Here is a 13,458-nt window from a genome sequence, read left to right as displayed (position 1 = left end):
TAAATTTAGCATTACTTACAGATTAGTACTCACGGATCTGTATCCATAGATAAATTTTATATTATCCACAAATTTTACTCAGAAATCTATATTTGTAAGTAAATTTAATATTATTATTAACATAAATATTTTTATTAATAATATTAATATGTATATCTATATTATTATTATAATATTAATAATATTTACAATATTAAGAATATAAATACTTTAACAGTTATAATAATATGAATAATATTAATCATAATAATTATATGGGTAGAATTAATAATAATATTATAATATGATCAATTATAATTAATAATCATAACTAATATTCATAAATAATAATTGTAAATAATAATTATAAATAATAAGAAAATATAAAAAGAATAGTGAAAAAAAATAAAGAAAGATATGCAATATTAAATATTACTTTTGGATTTACCCACAGACGGGATTATAGATATTAGCAACAAACTTAAGTTGGTGGATATTACTTGCAGACTAAAGTTAGTAAATATTACATACGGACTAGAGTTAGTAAGTATTACCTACAAACTCAAGGTGGTGAATATTATCTACAAATTAGAGTTGGTAGATAAGCATATTAATATTAATATTATAAAATTAATAATATTAATAGTATGAATAATAATATTATTAATAATATTAATGGTATTAATAATATTAATGACATTAATTAATATTAATAATAATGTTAAAGCTTCTTTAGTCACTCCTAGATGTAGTTTTTTATAACATTAATAATAATTATGATAATATATATAATAATTGTAAATAATAATCAAAAATAAAAAATAATTAAAAAATTAAAAATAAAATATGTAGGTTTACTTATAAATTTATTCACGGTCAGAGGTTGCTGAGTAACTTACTATTTTTTTACCTACAAATTTTGGATGTTACTTACAAATTTATTCCGTAAATAAATCGAATTTTTCTTGTAATTTTTATATATCTTACCTATTTCAATACTTATTTATGTTAAATATAAAGAAATTGGTAATACATTTCAAAACCTTTATCCAAACTTTTACAATAAAATTTTAAATTTAGTTTCTATTTTTGTAAGAGTGATTAAAAGTTTTAAAAGTTCAATTTATTTCTTTAACTCAACCTATATAAAGCTTTGTACATTCATGTTAGTTAGAACATTTAATTGGTCAATAAAATTATTTGTAATTTGCATTGAAAAACTAGAGTCAGCTTAGGAGTGAACTAGTATTATACAAATAGTGTTTATTTTTATAATTTTTTTAGATAACTTCGCTTAATAAAGATCTATCGAAGGTTGAGGAAACGAGATGGGACACAGAGGAGGGACTCCTTTCTTCTTCTTCTCTAACTTTCCTTTTGATATCAAAGAAACAAATTTATGGAAAATTTTTCGAAGATGGGGAAGGGTGAGTGATGTTTTCATTTCAAGAAGATTGAATATAAAGAAACAAATGTTTGGTTTTGTTAGATTTCAGGGTGTGCAGAATGTCAGGACCTTGGAGAACCAACTGAACACAATATGGATTGGGAGTTGGAAAATGAAAGCTAACAGACCGAAATATATTAAGGCAGCTGAAACAAAGAAAGAATGGAATGCTAAGTTGAAAGAAAAGGCAACAGAAACAATGAAAGAAATCAAGCAAGAGTGGAAGGCAAAAGGTAGTCATTCGTATGCTAACACTGTCAAGTATGGAAACAAAAGCAGAGCACAATCCAATGACAGGGCAAGCTTGCACGCTATTCACTTTAGAGCAGAAGAATCTACCAGGGAATGGCTAAAGATGTGTTATATTGGGAGAGTATCGGACCTAAGTAAAGTCCTACGTTTGAACGAAAGATTCATCATGGGTGGTTTCAGTCACATAAAGGTTAAATACCTGGGTGGTTTTCATGTATTGTTGAAGGGGGAAAACGACACAAAAATCAAAGAAACCATAGAGGAGAATAAAGAGTGGCTCGAAGATTTATTTGACACAATCATACCATGGGATGAGCAATTTGTAGCGGTAGACAAATTGGTATGGGTGAGATGTAGGGGCCTACCATTGAAGTTATGGAATGCCGATTGCTTCAAACACGTAGCAGCGTTATTGGGAACTCTGGTTGAGGTGGATGAAGCAACAATAGCACTGGAAGAACTCGAATACGCAAGGTTCAAAATTAGAGTATCAGTGGGTTGTGAGGCAAAGTTAACAAGCTATATGAGAATCAATGAAGTTCTGTATCAGGTATCGGTGGAGGAAGAATGCAATGTCCCAGATTATAAGCTATGCCATTGTCAGTGGGACGACGAAACTGGAAGTGCCGATACAGAGGCAGAATCAATTGGGTCCCAAGCATCTGACCATTTGGGAAGGAGGGAGTTTGAGGAAAGCAAAGCTGAAGAGGAAGACTCGTCGGTAGAACCGCCTCCCATGGAACAAAGCCGCCGCAGATCGGAACCTATTTTTCCGTCAAGGTGTTGCGAGCCGCTTTTGGCAAGACCTACTGGACCTAACTCTGCACCTAGTCGACCTACAGCCAAGGGAAAGGAAGTGTTAGTGTCAGAACCCCCAACGGTTAAAACCAGGGTTGACGTGACAAACTGGTTTGGGCCTGCTGAATTGGGCCAAAGCGTGGTGCGTCAAAAAATTGATTCGAAGGAAGTAGGGAGGTGTGGAGATCAAAACCCTAAATTCATTGAAGGCCCATTGGCAGGTAGGGAGGAGTTTCTACGGAGCGGTGTGCTTGGAAGCCTGCCTATCACCGAAAGGAGCCACGTTCTGGGTGAAATAGAACAAGCAGGCCAGATTCAGACCACCATGGCACCATCTTTGAAGAACAGAAACGAAGAAAAAATCGAGACTCTCGTCAGATCACACAGAGAGGCAGCGGAGAGGAAAGGGGCGACATTATGTGCGTCGTTTTCGTCTGAACAAAGGGCTGGAACCTCCAATGCGATATCCACATCGTCGAAAGAGGTTGAAATCGCGGGGAAGCACGAAACAAAGACATCAATTTCGAGAGTGGAGGACTCTTTACTTCAGACAAGCGAAATGGAAGTTAAACTACATAGGCAACAAGTAGTTAACGCCGACGAGCACAAATACAAGCGGTGCAATATCAATTTGGGGTCGAATCCGGGCAGAATAAGAAATTCATTTCTACCGTTTGGCGAACAAAGGGAAAGAGGGGCTCAAACGCGTGCGGATGGTTTGCCCGTTCTAACAAAGGTAATCAACGAATCCTTATCAATTTGTTCCCTAGGTACATCTGAAAGAAGAGTCTTCTGGGTGGGTGAAACAAGCAAAAACAACACGCGGGAAGACCGAAAATATGTAAGGTCAGCCTTATCTCAAATTAGCAATTCTGTTTCTGATTTGGCCATTAATAACTGTAATAATTTATTCTGGTTAAAAAACGGTAGCCTAGAAACGATTAGATTATGGGAATTGGGTAAAAAGATAGGGGTGTCTTGTGGGGAAGAAGGTAATGTAATGTTAAATTTAGAGGAACTGGAAGTAAGGGATAGGTGTCTCAAATCTCGTAGGGAAGAAGGGGAACATCGGGGGTTCTAATGAGAATTTTAACTCTAAATGTGAGAGGGTTCGGGAACTCTGTGAAGTGGAGGTATGTTAAGGACTACATTAGAAAGGAAGATGTCAAAATGGTGTGTTTGCAAGAAGTAAGAATGGAAAGTTTTAGTTTAAATAAGTGTTGCCAACTATGGGGGGACAATGATATTGATTTTCTTTATAGCGAACCATCAAACGGGGCAGGGGGTATTCTAACGATATGGCACAAAAAGTTTTTAAAGTGTACTAGTCACATCATTGATAGATGGTTCATTGTGTTTATTGGTCTGTCTAAGGAGAAAAATATCCCTGTTATCATTGCAAATGTGTATTCTTCGTGTCTTATGCAAGTGAAAAGGAAAATGTGGGCAGATTTATTAGAGATCAGGCAAAGGGAACAATGTAATTCTTGGTGTGTTCTCGGAGACTTCAATTCGATAAGAAATGAAAGGGAACGAAGGGGGATAAATCGTCCTAGCGGTATTAACAGAGAAATGCAAGGTTTTAACAACTTCATTGATAGTATGGAGATGGTGGATTTACCATGTATTGGAAGAAAATTTACTTGGTACAGGCCCAACGGCAAAGCTAAGAGCAGGCTGGACAGATTTTTAACCACTTTCGATTGGTTACAACATTGGCCGGGAAGCAAGCAATATGTTTTAGATAGACAAATTTATGACCACTGTGCACTGGTGCTTAAATCAAACGTGGTAGATTGGGGGCCAAAACCTTTCAGGTTTCTAGACATCTGGCAGGAAGAGAAGGAGTTTGAAATTTTTGTCAAAAGTAAGTGGGAGAATTACTTGGTCTAGGGAAACGAAATCCTAGTGTTAAAGGAGAAATTGAAAATGCTAAAGAGCGACTTGAAAGGGTGGAACAAAGACGTCTTTGGGCATACTGATAAGATTAAACTAGACATCGTGAAGAAAATACAAGAGTTGGATATGAGAGATGATGAAGATGGTTTGGATGAGAACAAGATTATGGAAAGAAGAGATCTCTTAAGCCAGCTACAGGTTATAAATACGAGGAATGAGTCGTTATTACAACAAAAGTCAAGAGCATTGTGGATTAAGCAAGGGGATTCCAATTCCAAATTTTTTCATGCTTCGATCAAGTGGAGGAGAATGAGAAATGAGATAAAAGGAGTACTCTGTCAGAATTCAGGTAGCTGGGTGGAAGAACCTAATATGGTAAAGGAGATGGTCAAAGAGTTTTACAAGAATAAAATGACTGTCGTCGATGACATTGGAGTAAGGTTGGATAATGTGGAGTTCAAGAAGTTATCTGATCATGACAATAATTTCTTGACTGTACCTTTTGATGGCAAAGAAATAAAGGAAGCCATTTGGAATTGTGATAGCGATAAAAGTTCGGGCCCAGATGGTGTAACCTTCAGCTTTATTAAAAACAACTGGAATCTTCTTGAAAAGGACGTGGAGGGAGCAGTGAACTGCTTTTACAGAGAAGGGAAGATACCGAAGGGTTGTAATGCTTCTTTCTTAACGCTGATTCCAAAGACTGAGAACCCCCAATCTCTAGAGGAGTACAGACCCATTTCATTAGTCGGTTGTGTGTACAAGATCCTGACCAAATTGTTAGCTAACCAGTTTAAAAAAGTTATTGGGAAGGTGGTAGATGGGACACAATAAGCTTTTTTATCTAATAGAGGTTTATTAGACAGTGTCCTAGTGGTGAATGAGGTTATAGACGAGTTGAAAAGAAGAAAGAAGAGTGGGGTGGTAGTGAAACTTGATTTTGAGAAAGCATACGACTCGGTGAGTTGGGAGTTCTTATTCTACATGATGAGAAGACTAGGGTTCTGTGAAATATGGATTCAGTGGATTAGAGCTTGCCTAGAATCCGCTACTGTTTCGGTTTTAGTAAATGGTAGTCCGACTAAGGAATTCAAGCCTTCTAGAGGTTTTAGACAAGGGGATCTGATGGCACCGTTTCTGTTTTTGATCGTCGCACAAGGATTAGCGGGTCTAGTAAATGAAGCGACAAGGAAAAATCTGCTTTCGGGAATTAAAGTTGGGGGAAAGAAGGTGGATGTGAATTTACTCCAATTCGCTGACGACACCCTTTTCGTCTGCGAATCTAAGGTTCAGAATATCATATGCATTAAGGCAATCTTGAGATGTTTTGAATTAAGCTCTGGTCTTAGAGTCAATTACCATAAGAGCAAAATTGGTGCAATTGGGGTAGGTAGGTATGAGATGAATGTGTACTCGGAAATACTTCATTGCAATCTAATGAATATACCATTTACATATTTAGGCCTACCTATAGGAGGTAATCCATCTAGATATTCGTTTTGGGAGCCTGTGCTTTTAAAGGTTAGAAAGAAACTTTCAATGTGGAAGGGGAGGAACTTGTCTTTCGCAGGAAGAGTATGTCTTATAAAATCTGTCATCAGTGCCATACCACTATTCTTCCTGTCCTTTTTCAAAGCACCGATTGGAGTGTGTAAGGAGATAACGAAACTACAAAGAACTTTCTTGTGGGGTTGGGGAGCGGAAGGGAGGAAAATCGCTTGGACAAGTTGGGAAAACATTTGTAAGGCAAAAGAAGAGGGAGGTCTAGGTATTAGAAGCATTGAGTTGTTCAATAAGGCACTCCTGGCAAAATGGCTATGGAGATTGGGATCTCAAGAGTCTGGACTCTGGAGGGATGTTCTAGAATCAAAATATGGCCAGTGGGGAACGACGATATCATATGCACCAATAAGAAAGGGGTATACATCTAGATGGTGGAGTGATCTAGCCAAGGCTAGCCTTTCTGACCAAGGGGCCAATTAGTTCAATCAGAATTTGGGTTGGAAGGTAGGTTCAGGGGAGAAGATTAAATTTTGGGAGGACGAGTGGTTAACCAATGGTCAACTCAAAACAAGATATGAGAGGTTATATAATAACTCGAACCTCAAAGACAAGTATATTGGTAGCTGTGGAAGCTGGACTACGGAAGGGTGGGAATGGAACTCCAGTTGGAGAAGAGATTGGTTTGAATGGGAGAAAAGCATGGTTGAGGACTTCATGACAATTATATCTCAAGTGATACCACAACAAGAGGTTGAGGATACACGAATTTGGATCGATCCTCCGTCATATACATTGACGGTGAAATCAGCCTACAACAGGTTAGTAAAGCATAATACAGGGGGGGTTTTGAAGGTGTTCGAACTACTTTGGAATTTAAAGGTCATGCCATCAGCTAAGTTTTTTGTGTGGAGGGCACTATCAGATAGATTAGCAACAAAACAGAATTTGCAAAAAAAGGGTGTGTTATTGGGGGATATACAATGTGTGTTTTGTGGAAAAGAGGAAGAAACATGTTCACATATCCTTGTTTCTTGTGAAGAATCAATTAAAGTATGAAACATGTGCTATAGTTGGATGGGAGTAAGTTCGGTGAACTATAATGTATTGAATCATCACTTTGAACAATTTCCTGACATACATTCTAATCAAGAGGGCAATAGGTTATGGAAAAGTCTTTGGGTATTAGTTGTTTGGAGCATATGGAAGCACAGAAATAGTATTATCTTTAAACAAGCCAAGTTAGATGTGGAGGAAATTTTCACTTTGGCACAAGTACAATCATGGGTCTGGATGAAACACAAAGAAAGGAAAGCCACTTTTTCATTTTCCGATTGGATTTTATCCCCTATAACATGTATCAATATGATCAATAGATAATATCTTATTCTGTTATTATATCATGAATGTTGGTTGGCTGTTGCAACAATTTTAATTAAACTGCTTTAGACCTATGGGCTGGACCTGGTTTTGTATATCTATGTTTTGATGAGGTGGGGAAGGTGTCTTCTCTCTTTATTGCAGGAAAATAGGGAGGATATCAGATAAAAATCAGCAGATACCTATCAAGCAGTGGTAAATCAAGTGTGAATGCTTCCTATCATTGACAACTTTGTAAGTAGGGTCGGATGTTGCAGTAATTATAAGCAATTTGATTAATACCAATTGGGATGATTCTGTTTTTACCTATGTTACTGGGAAGGTATGGAAGGTGTTTGTCTTGGTGCAGGTAAATGGGAGGGCTGCAACTAACATTTTAAGATGGGGTGAGGTTCTGTAATGCTAGAATGTATATGTGACTTGGGGGTTAGCTTTATGCAGATGTATTGTTTTTAGGTTGTGTGGTTGCACATGATTTGTTAGTTTGTTGTTAGGTTTTTATAAGTAGTTGTAAGAAGGTAAGTTTTATTCTTTCTTATGCTATCTTTTTGTTTGTTTTTTTCCTTTTCCCATTTATAGTGAGTTTGTATAAGGGTTGGGACACCCCTAAAGTGTTCCCTTATTTTATTAGATTCTTTGCTGGAAAAAAAAAAGATAACTTCGCTTAATTGTCTAACTGGATTATTCATCTTCAAATCTTTAATATATTTTTAGCTCTCTTTAAATCTCCTCTATAAAGCTAACATTTTTTTCATCTGTATATGTGTATGCACATTAGAATTTCATAATATAAAAATATTAATAATCTACATGTGTTAGAATTTTATGTAATAAAAAACTATTAACAATTTATAACCTACTTGATTTGCATGAATTTTTTATTTTTTTATTTTTTTGCGTTATTCTAGTTTTGTTTTCTTCCATTAATATCTTAATTCAAATTAATTTCAATTATTAATAATTATTAAAAATATAATTAATTTCTTCAAGACCATCCTATGATAACTACTTTCATAGTTTCGTTAATAACATAATTAAAAAAAAATGTGGGTAGTTCTAGTCCAATTCATCCTCATTATGACATGGGCTTCATTCGTGACAGAAAATAGGCACATTCTCCCTGCACTTGATCAATTCAAACTGGCACTCGATCATATTTTTGAAAAGATAAAAGTGCCTTTAATGAATTTTAGATTAGGTCAAGTGATGAATGTGCATCCAATGCAATTACAGACCTGCACCCAACCCTCACTTCTTCACTCAACCCACAATCACAACTCATCTGCACCATCTTCCTCTAGGTTTTCGCAGGGAAGCATAGCGCAGCCCTTTCGTTCCGTTTGATTTCGGCGGCAGAGCATCAGCTGCAACGGCGAAGGAGTCCTTGAACGGAGAGGAAGCCCGGGGCAAACGTCGGAGAAGACAAGGTAAGTGACTTGAATATATTTTTGTTCGGAATTATACTTTGATTTACGGATAAATTTATGCATAATCATAGTTTGTGCCTTTCGGATATTTTTGTGCAGAAGTCAAATTTGACTTGCGGATATTTTTATCCGGTATATGTAATTTTTGTGCGGAAGTGATATTTGACTTGTGGATAAAAAACAACTACGGATATGGATATCCATAATTATAAAAAAAAACTACGGATATGGATATCCATAACTCAAAAAACAACTACGGATATTTAAATCCATAATACAAAACGAAATACTGGATAATTATATCCGTAATGCAGTGATATGGTGCATAAAATGTTACTAACTTACGGAAGCTTGCATCCATAAGGTTAAAATGAGACTTCCGGATTTTGGTATCCATCTCTACCTGAGCTCGAACAAAATGCCATAAAAAAGCGTAAATCTAATATTACCTCACAACAATGTCAAAGTGCAAACAACCCCCTCCACCACTATCGTAAATCCACCTCCAACGCAACTCAAAGAACCACCAAAGATGAAAATGAACTTTCTCCGCACCCTTCACAGCTTTTCAAAATAAACCTTCATAGCTTTTCAAACTAAAGAAAACAAGGACATAGTTGGATTTTGAAAATTTCGTCGGGTGCTGGAAGTAATTGCCTAGAAAATATCTGCATTTAATTTGGGCCTAAAATTTGGATTACATTTTATTAGGTTTGGCGATTTTTTCTTGCATTTTCATGTTTTCTTCCTGCACCTTCATAAAATACGTGAAATGATAACTTTGCTTTTTCTTCATTGATACCCGTCTTTTCTTTTTTTAGGATTCTAAAATTTAAATTTTAGAATTTGGAATATAAATTTTTTTTAAAATTTAGAGTTTGAAATGTATTTTCTAATTCAAAAATATCTTCTGAACTTTAAATTCCCAAATTTGAAAGGTTGAACTCAAAAAAACACATTCCAAACTATATTATGAATTTTAGAGTTTAAAAGGTGTACGATAATTATACAATTTAAAAATGAAAAGAAAACAATCCAGCAACTTTTTAGAATTAAAAGATTTATGGAGGTGTACGCATAAACTATGGAGTAAAGGAAGAAATTACTTAACTTTTACATCTTATGTCCAAAAAAAATTTACATTTTATTATAATGGTTTAACTTTGCTACTATGTGTAGTTAATGTATTTGCATATTAAAATAAATTACATTTTCATAATTTATTTTTTCGATCATGCTGAACTTTCTAGAAAAAAATATCAATATCTAAAATTACTGTTTTGCTACATGGTTATCACATTATATTAGTGGGTGCCCAGAAAAAGTCTAATTCAATTAAAAAAAATGTAAAAGGATTAAGTTGGGGTGAAAATTTTCCAAATGTTTAATGTTTGAAATTAATTATAATGACTACAAATAAAAGTGTCAAATTGATGAGATTATTATGATCTATCAAAAAGAAATCTGAAAGAATAAAAACAAAAATCAATTAACAAATGGCAATAAAAAACATTAAATAATGTTAGAATTAACTCTAAATGTTCCACAAATCATAGGATTTGTGTGAAACTTGATATGTTATTAAACTAATATGAACTATTACAGAAAATGAAATAGATTAAAGTATTAAATTGGAGGTAAAAAAAATTGTTTCTCACAGTGAACAAGTTCTGAGAAATTGTTGTTGCAGTGAAACAAAGATGAAATAAAGAAATGAATGATTGATTAAAATGTTTTGATGAATGCTTTTCTCCATTCCATTGCTTCCTTATTACCTCTTCTCCATTCCCCTTCTTCCTTGTCTTCCAACATTGTGTGTACAATGGCCTGCACATAATCCACATCACACTTAATCTTCACCAAATTCATGTCAAACAAAACTTGTTCTAACTCTTAACAAGTTAATTCATCTTCCAAACTTTTTTTGTGATTCAAATTGAAAAATTGAATTGAGATTGGAAGTGATTCATGACTAACCTTGTAAAGTATCAGTTGAGATATCCAGGGTTTAACCACTTTAATCTCAAAGGCATCAGATTCGTGAAGTTTCAATATTTCATCATACTTCTGAGATAGATAAAAAGAAATCTTTAACTAGAAGTTTGTATAAAATGTAACAGAGTGAAGATATATGTTAATTAGGGAAGAAATTAACTAACCTCTTTAGTGTTTAACTTCTTAGGCTTCTTACACTCTTTACCTTTCTTACACTCATTACAGTTCTTACAGTCAAATATGTCAGAATAAGTACGAAGCAGTTCGTCCATTTGCTCGCCAAGCACTGTTCGGGCTTCCTCCAACTTTTCCTACGCAATCAACTCAGATTCAAACTATTTTATCTTTGGACAATTTTTTTTTAAATATATACAATTTTACTGAGAATTGTAACATGTATAAAAATTTTGGATTGTATATGTTATTAACTTTAAGCCTAACTCAACCCCATAAAACCGGTCCGATAGCGGGTGGCACGATAGGTCCAACACAAACACTCGTTAAGATAGACTCGAAATGGCTCTGATACCATATTACAAAGTGGACTTTAAGCCTAACTCAACCCCATAAACCCATTTATATACAATGAATTATCATCATCTCTAGTCGAGGTGGGATCTCCAACACATGTGTCATTATTCTTTCTTTTTCAATATTTCGTTTTCTGTGCAAATATTTTATTTTGTATCATATAATATTAAAGTACTGTAAAATTGTACACTAAAATATAACATATATAACACAAATTAAAAATTATGGAACAGACAAATTATATATGAACTTTTTTAAAATTTATGCATAAATTAACTTTAATTAATAAAAATATTTTATTTTTAGTTTTTATTCTTTCTCTCTTAAAAAATTTTATGATAAAAATCGTTAGAAGTTATAACTACTATCTTTATTTATATTAAAAATATTTTTTACTTTTCTTAGCATACTTTTTACTTTTATTTCTCTCTATGTAAAATATTTAAAAAATAAGTAAATATAAAACTAACACTAAATATTTATAAATTGATAAATAAAAAAACTGTTGAGTGTAATTTTACTACAAAAAAAATAGTAAATATAAAACTAACACTAAATATTTATAAATTGATAAATAAAAAAATTGTTGAGTGTAATTTTACCACACAAAAAAATCACTATATCAATCATATTTTGAGACAAAAAATAATTAATAATAAATTAGATATTATTTTAGAAACTAAAAAATTATTAGTATTTATATGATTTTTATTATTAATAAAAAATTATAGAATAATTTATAAAGTGGTATTTAGAATAACTACCAAAATTTTATCTGTATTTTTATTTTAACTTAATCTTTACCGGACTAATAGATGACTAATTTAGAACATAGAGTATCTATGATATTGATAGTTGGTTAGATATCAATTTAGAAATTATTTTATAAATTTATATTAATAATAGAAACTATTTTAAATACTAATAATTTTTTTACTTTATAAAATAGTCTTTAATTTAATCAATATAATAACTAATAATTTTGATTTTTAAAATTAGTTTTTATTAGTTTTTATTATTAATTTTATTTTAGTGTTTATGAATGAAAAGGTGATTTTTCCTTATAGTATACTGTTTATTTAAATATAAAAAAAATAATTAATCTTTATAATAATAATTAAAAAATATAAGGTGTAAATTAGTTTTTCTTTAGTTCATACCTGAATTATGAAAACTTCTACCAAAGCCACTCCAAGGTTCTGTACTTCCTCTGGGTAATTATTCTTCTTGCACTTCTCGTATTGTTCTTTCAGTGTTTTCAGTGCTTTACCTCCGTTATCAGATTTGCTTTGACCAATAGCAATCGACTGAAAATGACAAAGAGGCAAGGCATGTTGAATAAAAAATGATTAGCTAATAATTATCTTCATTCTTTTAAATGCAGCATCAACCTTTTGGTGTTTCACTTCATTGTTCACAACAAAATCTAGAACTAGTATTATATTATAGCAGAAGAAGAAAACCTTAAGGGTGTTAACTTGTTCTTTGCTAGGTCTATCATCACTAAACTTGGAAGGGATAATCTCATTCTGATGAGTTGCATCATCTTCTGCATCTTCCTTTATTTTCAACAATGACTCAAGAGCCGTCTTTCCACGGCCATCAAGCATAGATGAATCAAATTTTCCAGATTGTTGACAAGCATGAGCAGTGATGAGTTTTGGATTCATCTTAAAGTTAAACAATCCAAGAACACATGCCAGCACAAGAGAAGCTCCTGTCACCCCTCTCAAAATTTTGCTGCCTCTTCCCTCGTTCTGGGAGGAGGGCTGAGAGAATCTTCCAAGTATGCAATTTGCATGCCCTGATGAACGTGTAACTGGGTGTCTGGTGGTGGAAAATTGAGGGGCACAAAGAGGTGTGGCATGGTTAAACCTGAGATGAAATCTGGTGGAGCCTGCACCTTGAAATCCTTTGGAGCTGTAGGGAAAGGGACAGTAACGTAGGGAAATAGCAGATTCCATCTGATGGAAATTATTGCAGGACAAATTCTGTATAATTAGAAGCATATGTGTCAACAAGTGTACTACAACAAGTATTTATAAAATGCGTGAGAATGAAATAAGTGCATCCATGGTAAAGAAAAGTTTGAAGGGAGGTATCTATTTTGTGTTTTGAAAGAAAGCTGAGAAAAATGGGTGGGTACGTATAATTTCTTTGCTTCTTTTTACACATTAGCCAAGAACCACGTTTTTTCACTTTACTAGCCCCACCTTGCTAATCAGAATATATCTTTGCTTAAAACAAGGG

General features: G+C 33.6%; 1 protein-coding gene across 1 annotated transcript; it reads right to left on the bottom strand.

Annotated features, from left to right (window-relative positions):
• Nucleotides 1–10,228: 10,228 nt before the first annotated feature.
• Nucleotides 10,229–13,419, bottom strand: LOC137809730 (uncharacterized). The gene is made up of 5 exons (XM_068610819.2): nucleotides 12,672–13,419; nucleotides 12,369–12,515; nucleotides 10,842–10,988; nucleotides 10,660–10,749; nucleotides 10,229–10,509 (listed from the first exon to the last, which is right to left on the bottom strand). Exons 1-5 carry the CDS (start codon nucleotides 13,215–13,217, stop codon nucleotides 10,408–10,410), a joined length of 1,032 nt encoding a protein of 343 aa, XP_068466920.2. The 5' UTR covers nucleotides 13,218–13,419; the 3' UTR covers nucleotides 10,229–10,407.
• Between the last annotated feature and the right edge of the window lie 39 nt (nucleotides 13,420–13,458).

This window comes from Phaseolus vulgaris, chromosome 2 (genome assembly GCF_051622355.1).
Source record: "Phaseolus vulgaris cultivar YP4 chromosome 2, ASM5162235v1, whole genome shotgun sequence".
NCBI lineage: Eukaryota > Viridiplantae > Streptophyta > Magnoliopsida > Fabales > Fabaceae > Phaseolus > Phaseolus vulgaris.
The sequence above is the reverse complement of the archived record's forward strand: the minus strand, read 5'-3'. Positions and strand labels throughout refer to the sequence as shown.

What these genes read in the sequence shown, in the direction of transcription:
- LOC137809730 (XM_068610819.2), bottom strand. Translation starts at nt 13,217, where the DNA reads ATGCTTCTAATTATACAGAATTTGTCCTGCAATAATTTCCATCAGATG. An exon ending in AGAAGTTAAACACTAAAGAG is followed by an intron (nt 10,750 to 10,841) that starts GTTAGTTAATTT and finishes TATCTATCTCAG; the next exon opens with AAGTATGATGAAATATTGAA. An exon ending in CTCAACTGATACTTTACAAG is followed by an intron (nt 10,510 to 10,659) that starts GTTAGTCATGAA and finishes GATTATGTGCAG; the next exon opens with GCCATTGTACACACAATGTT.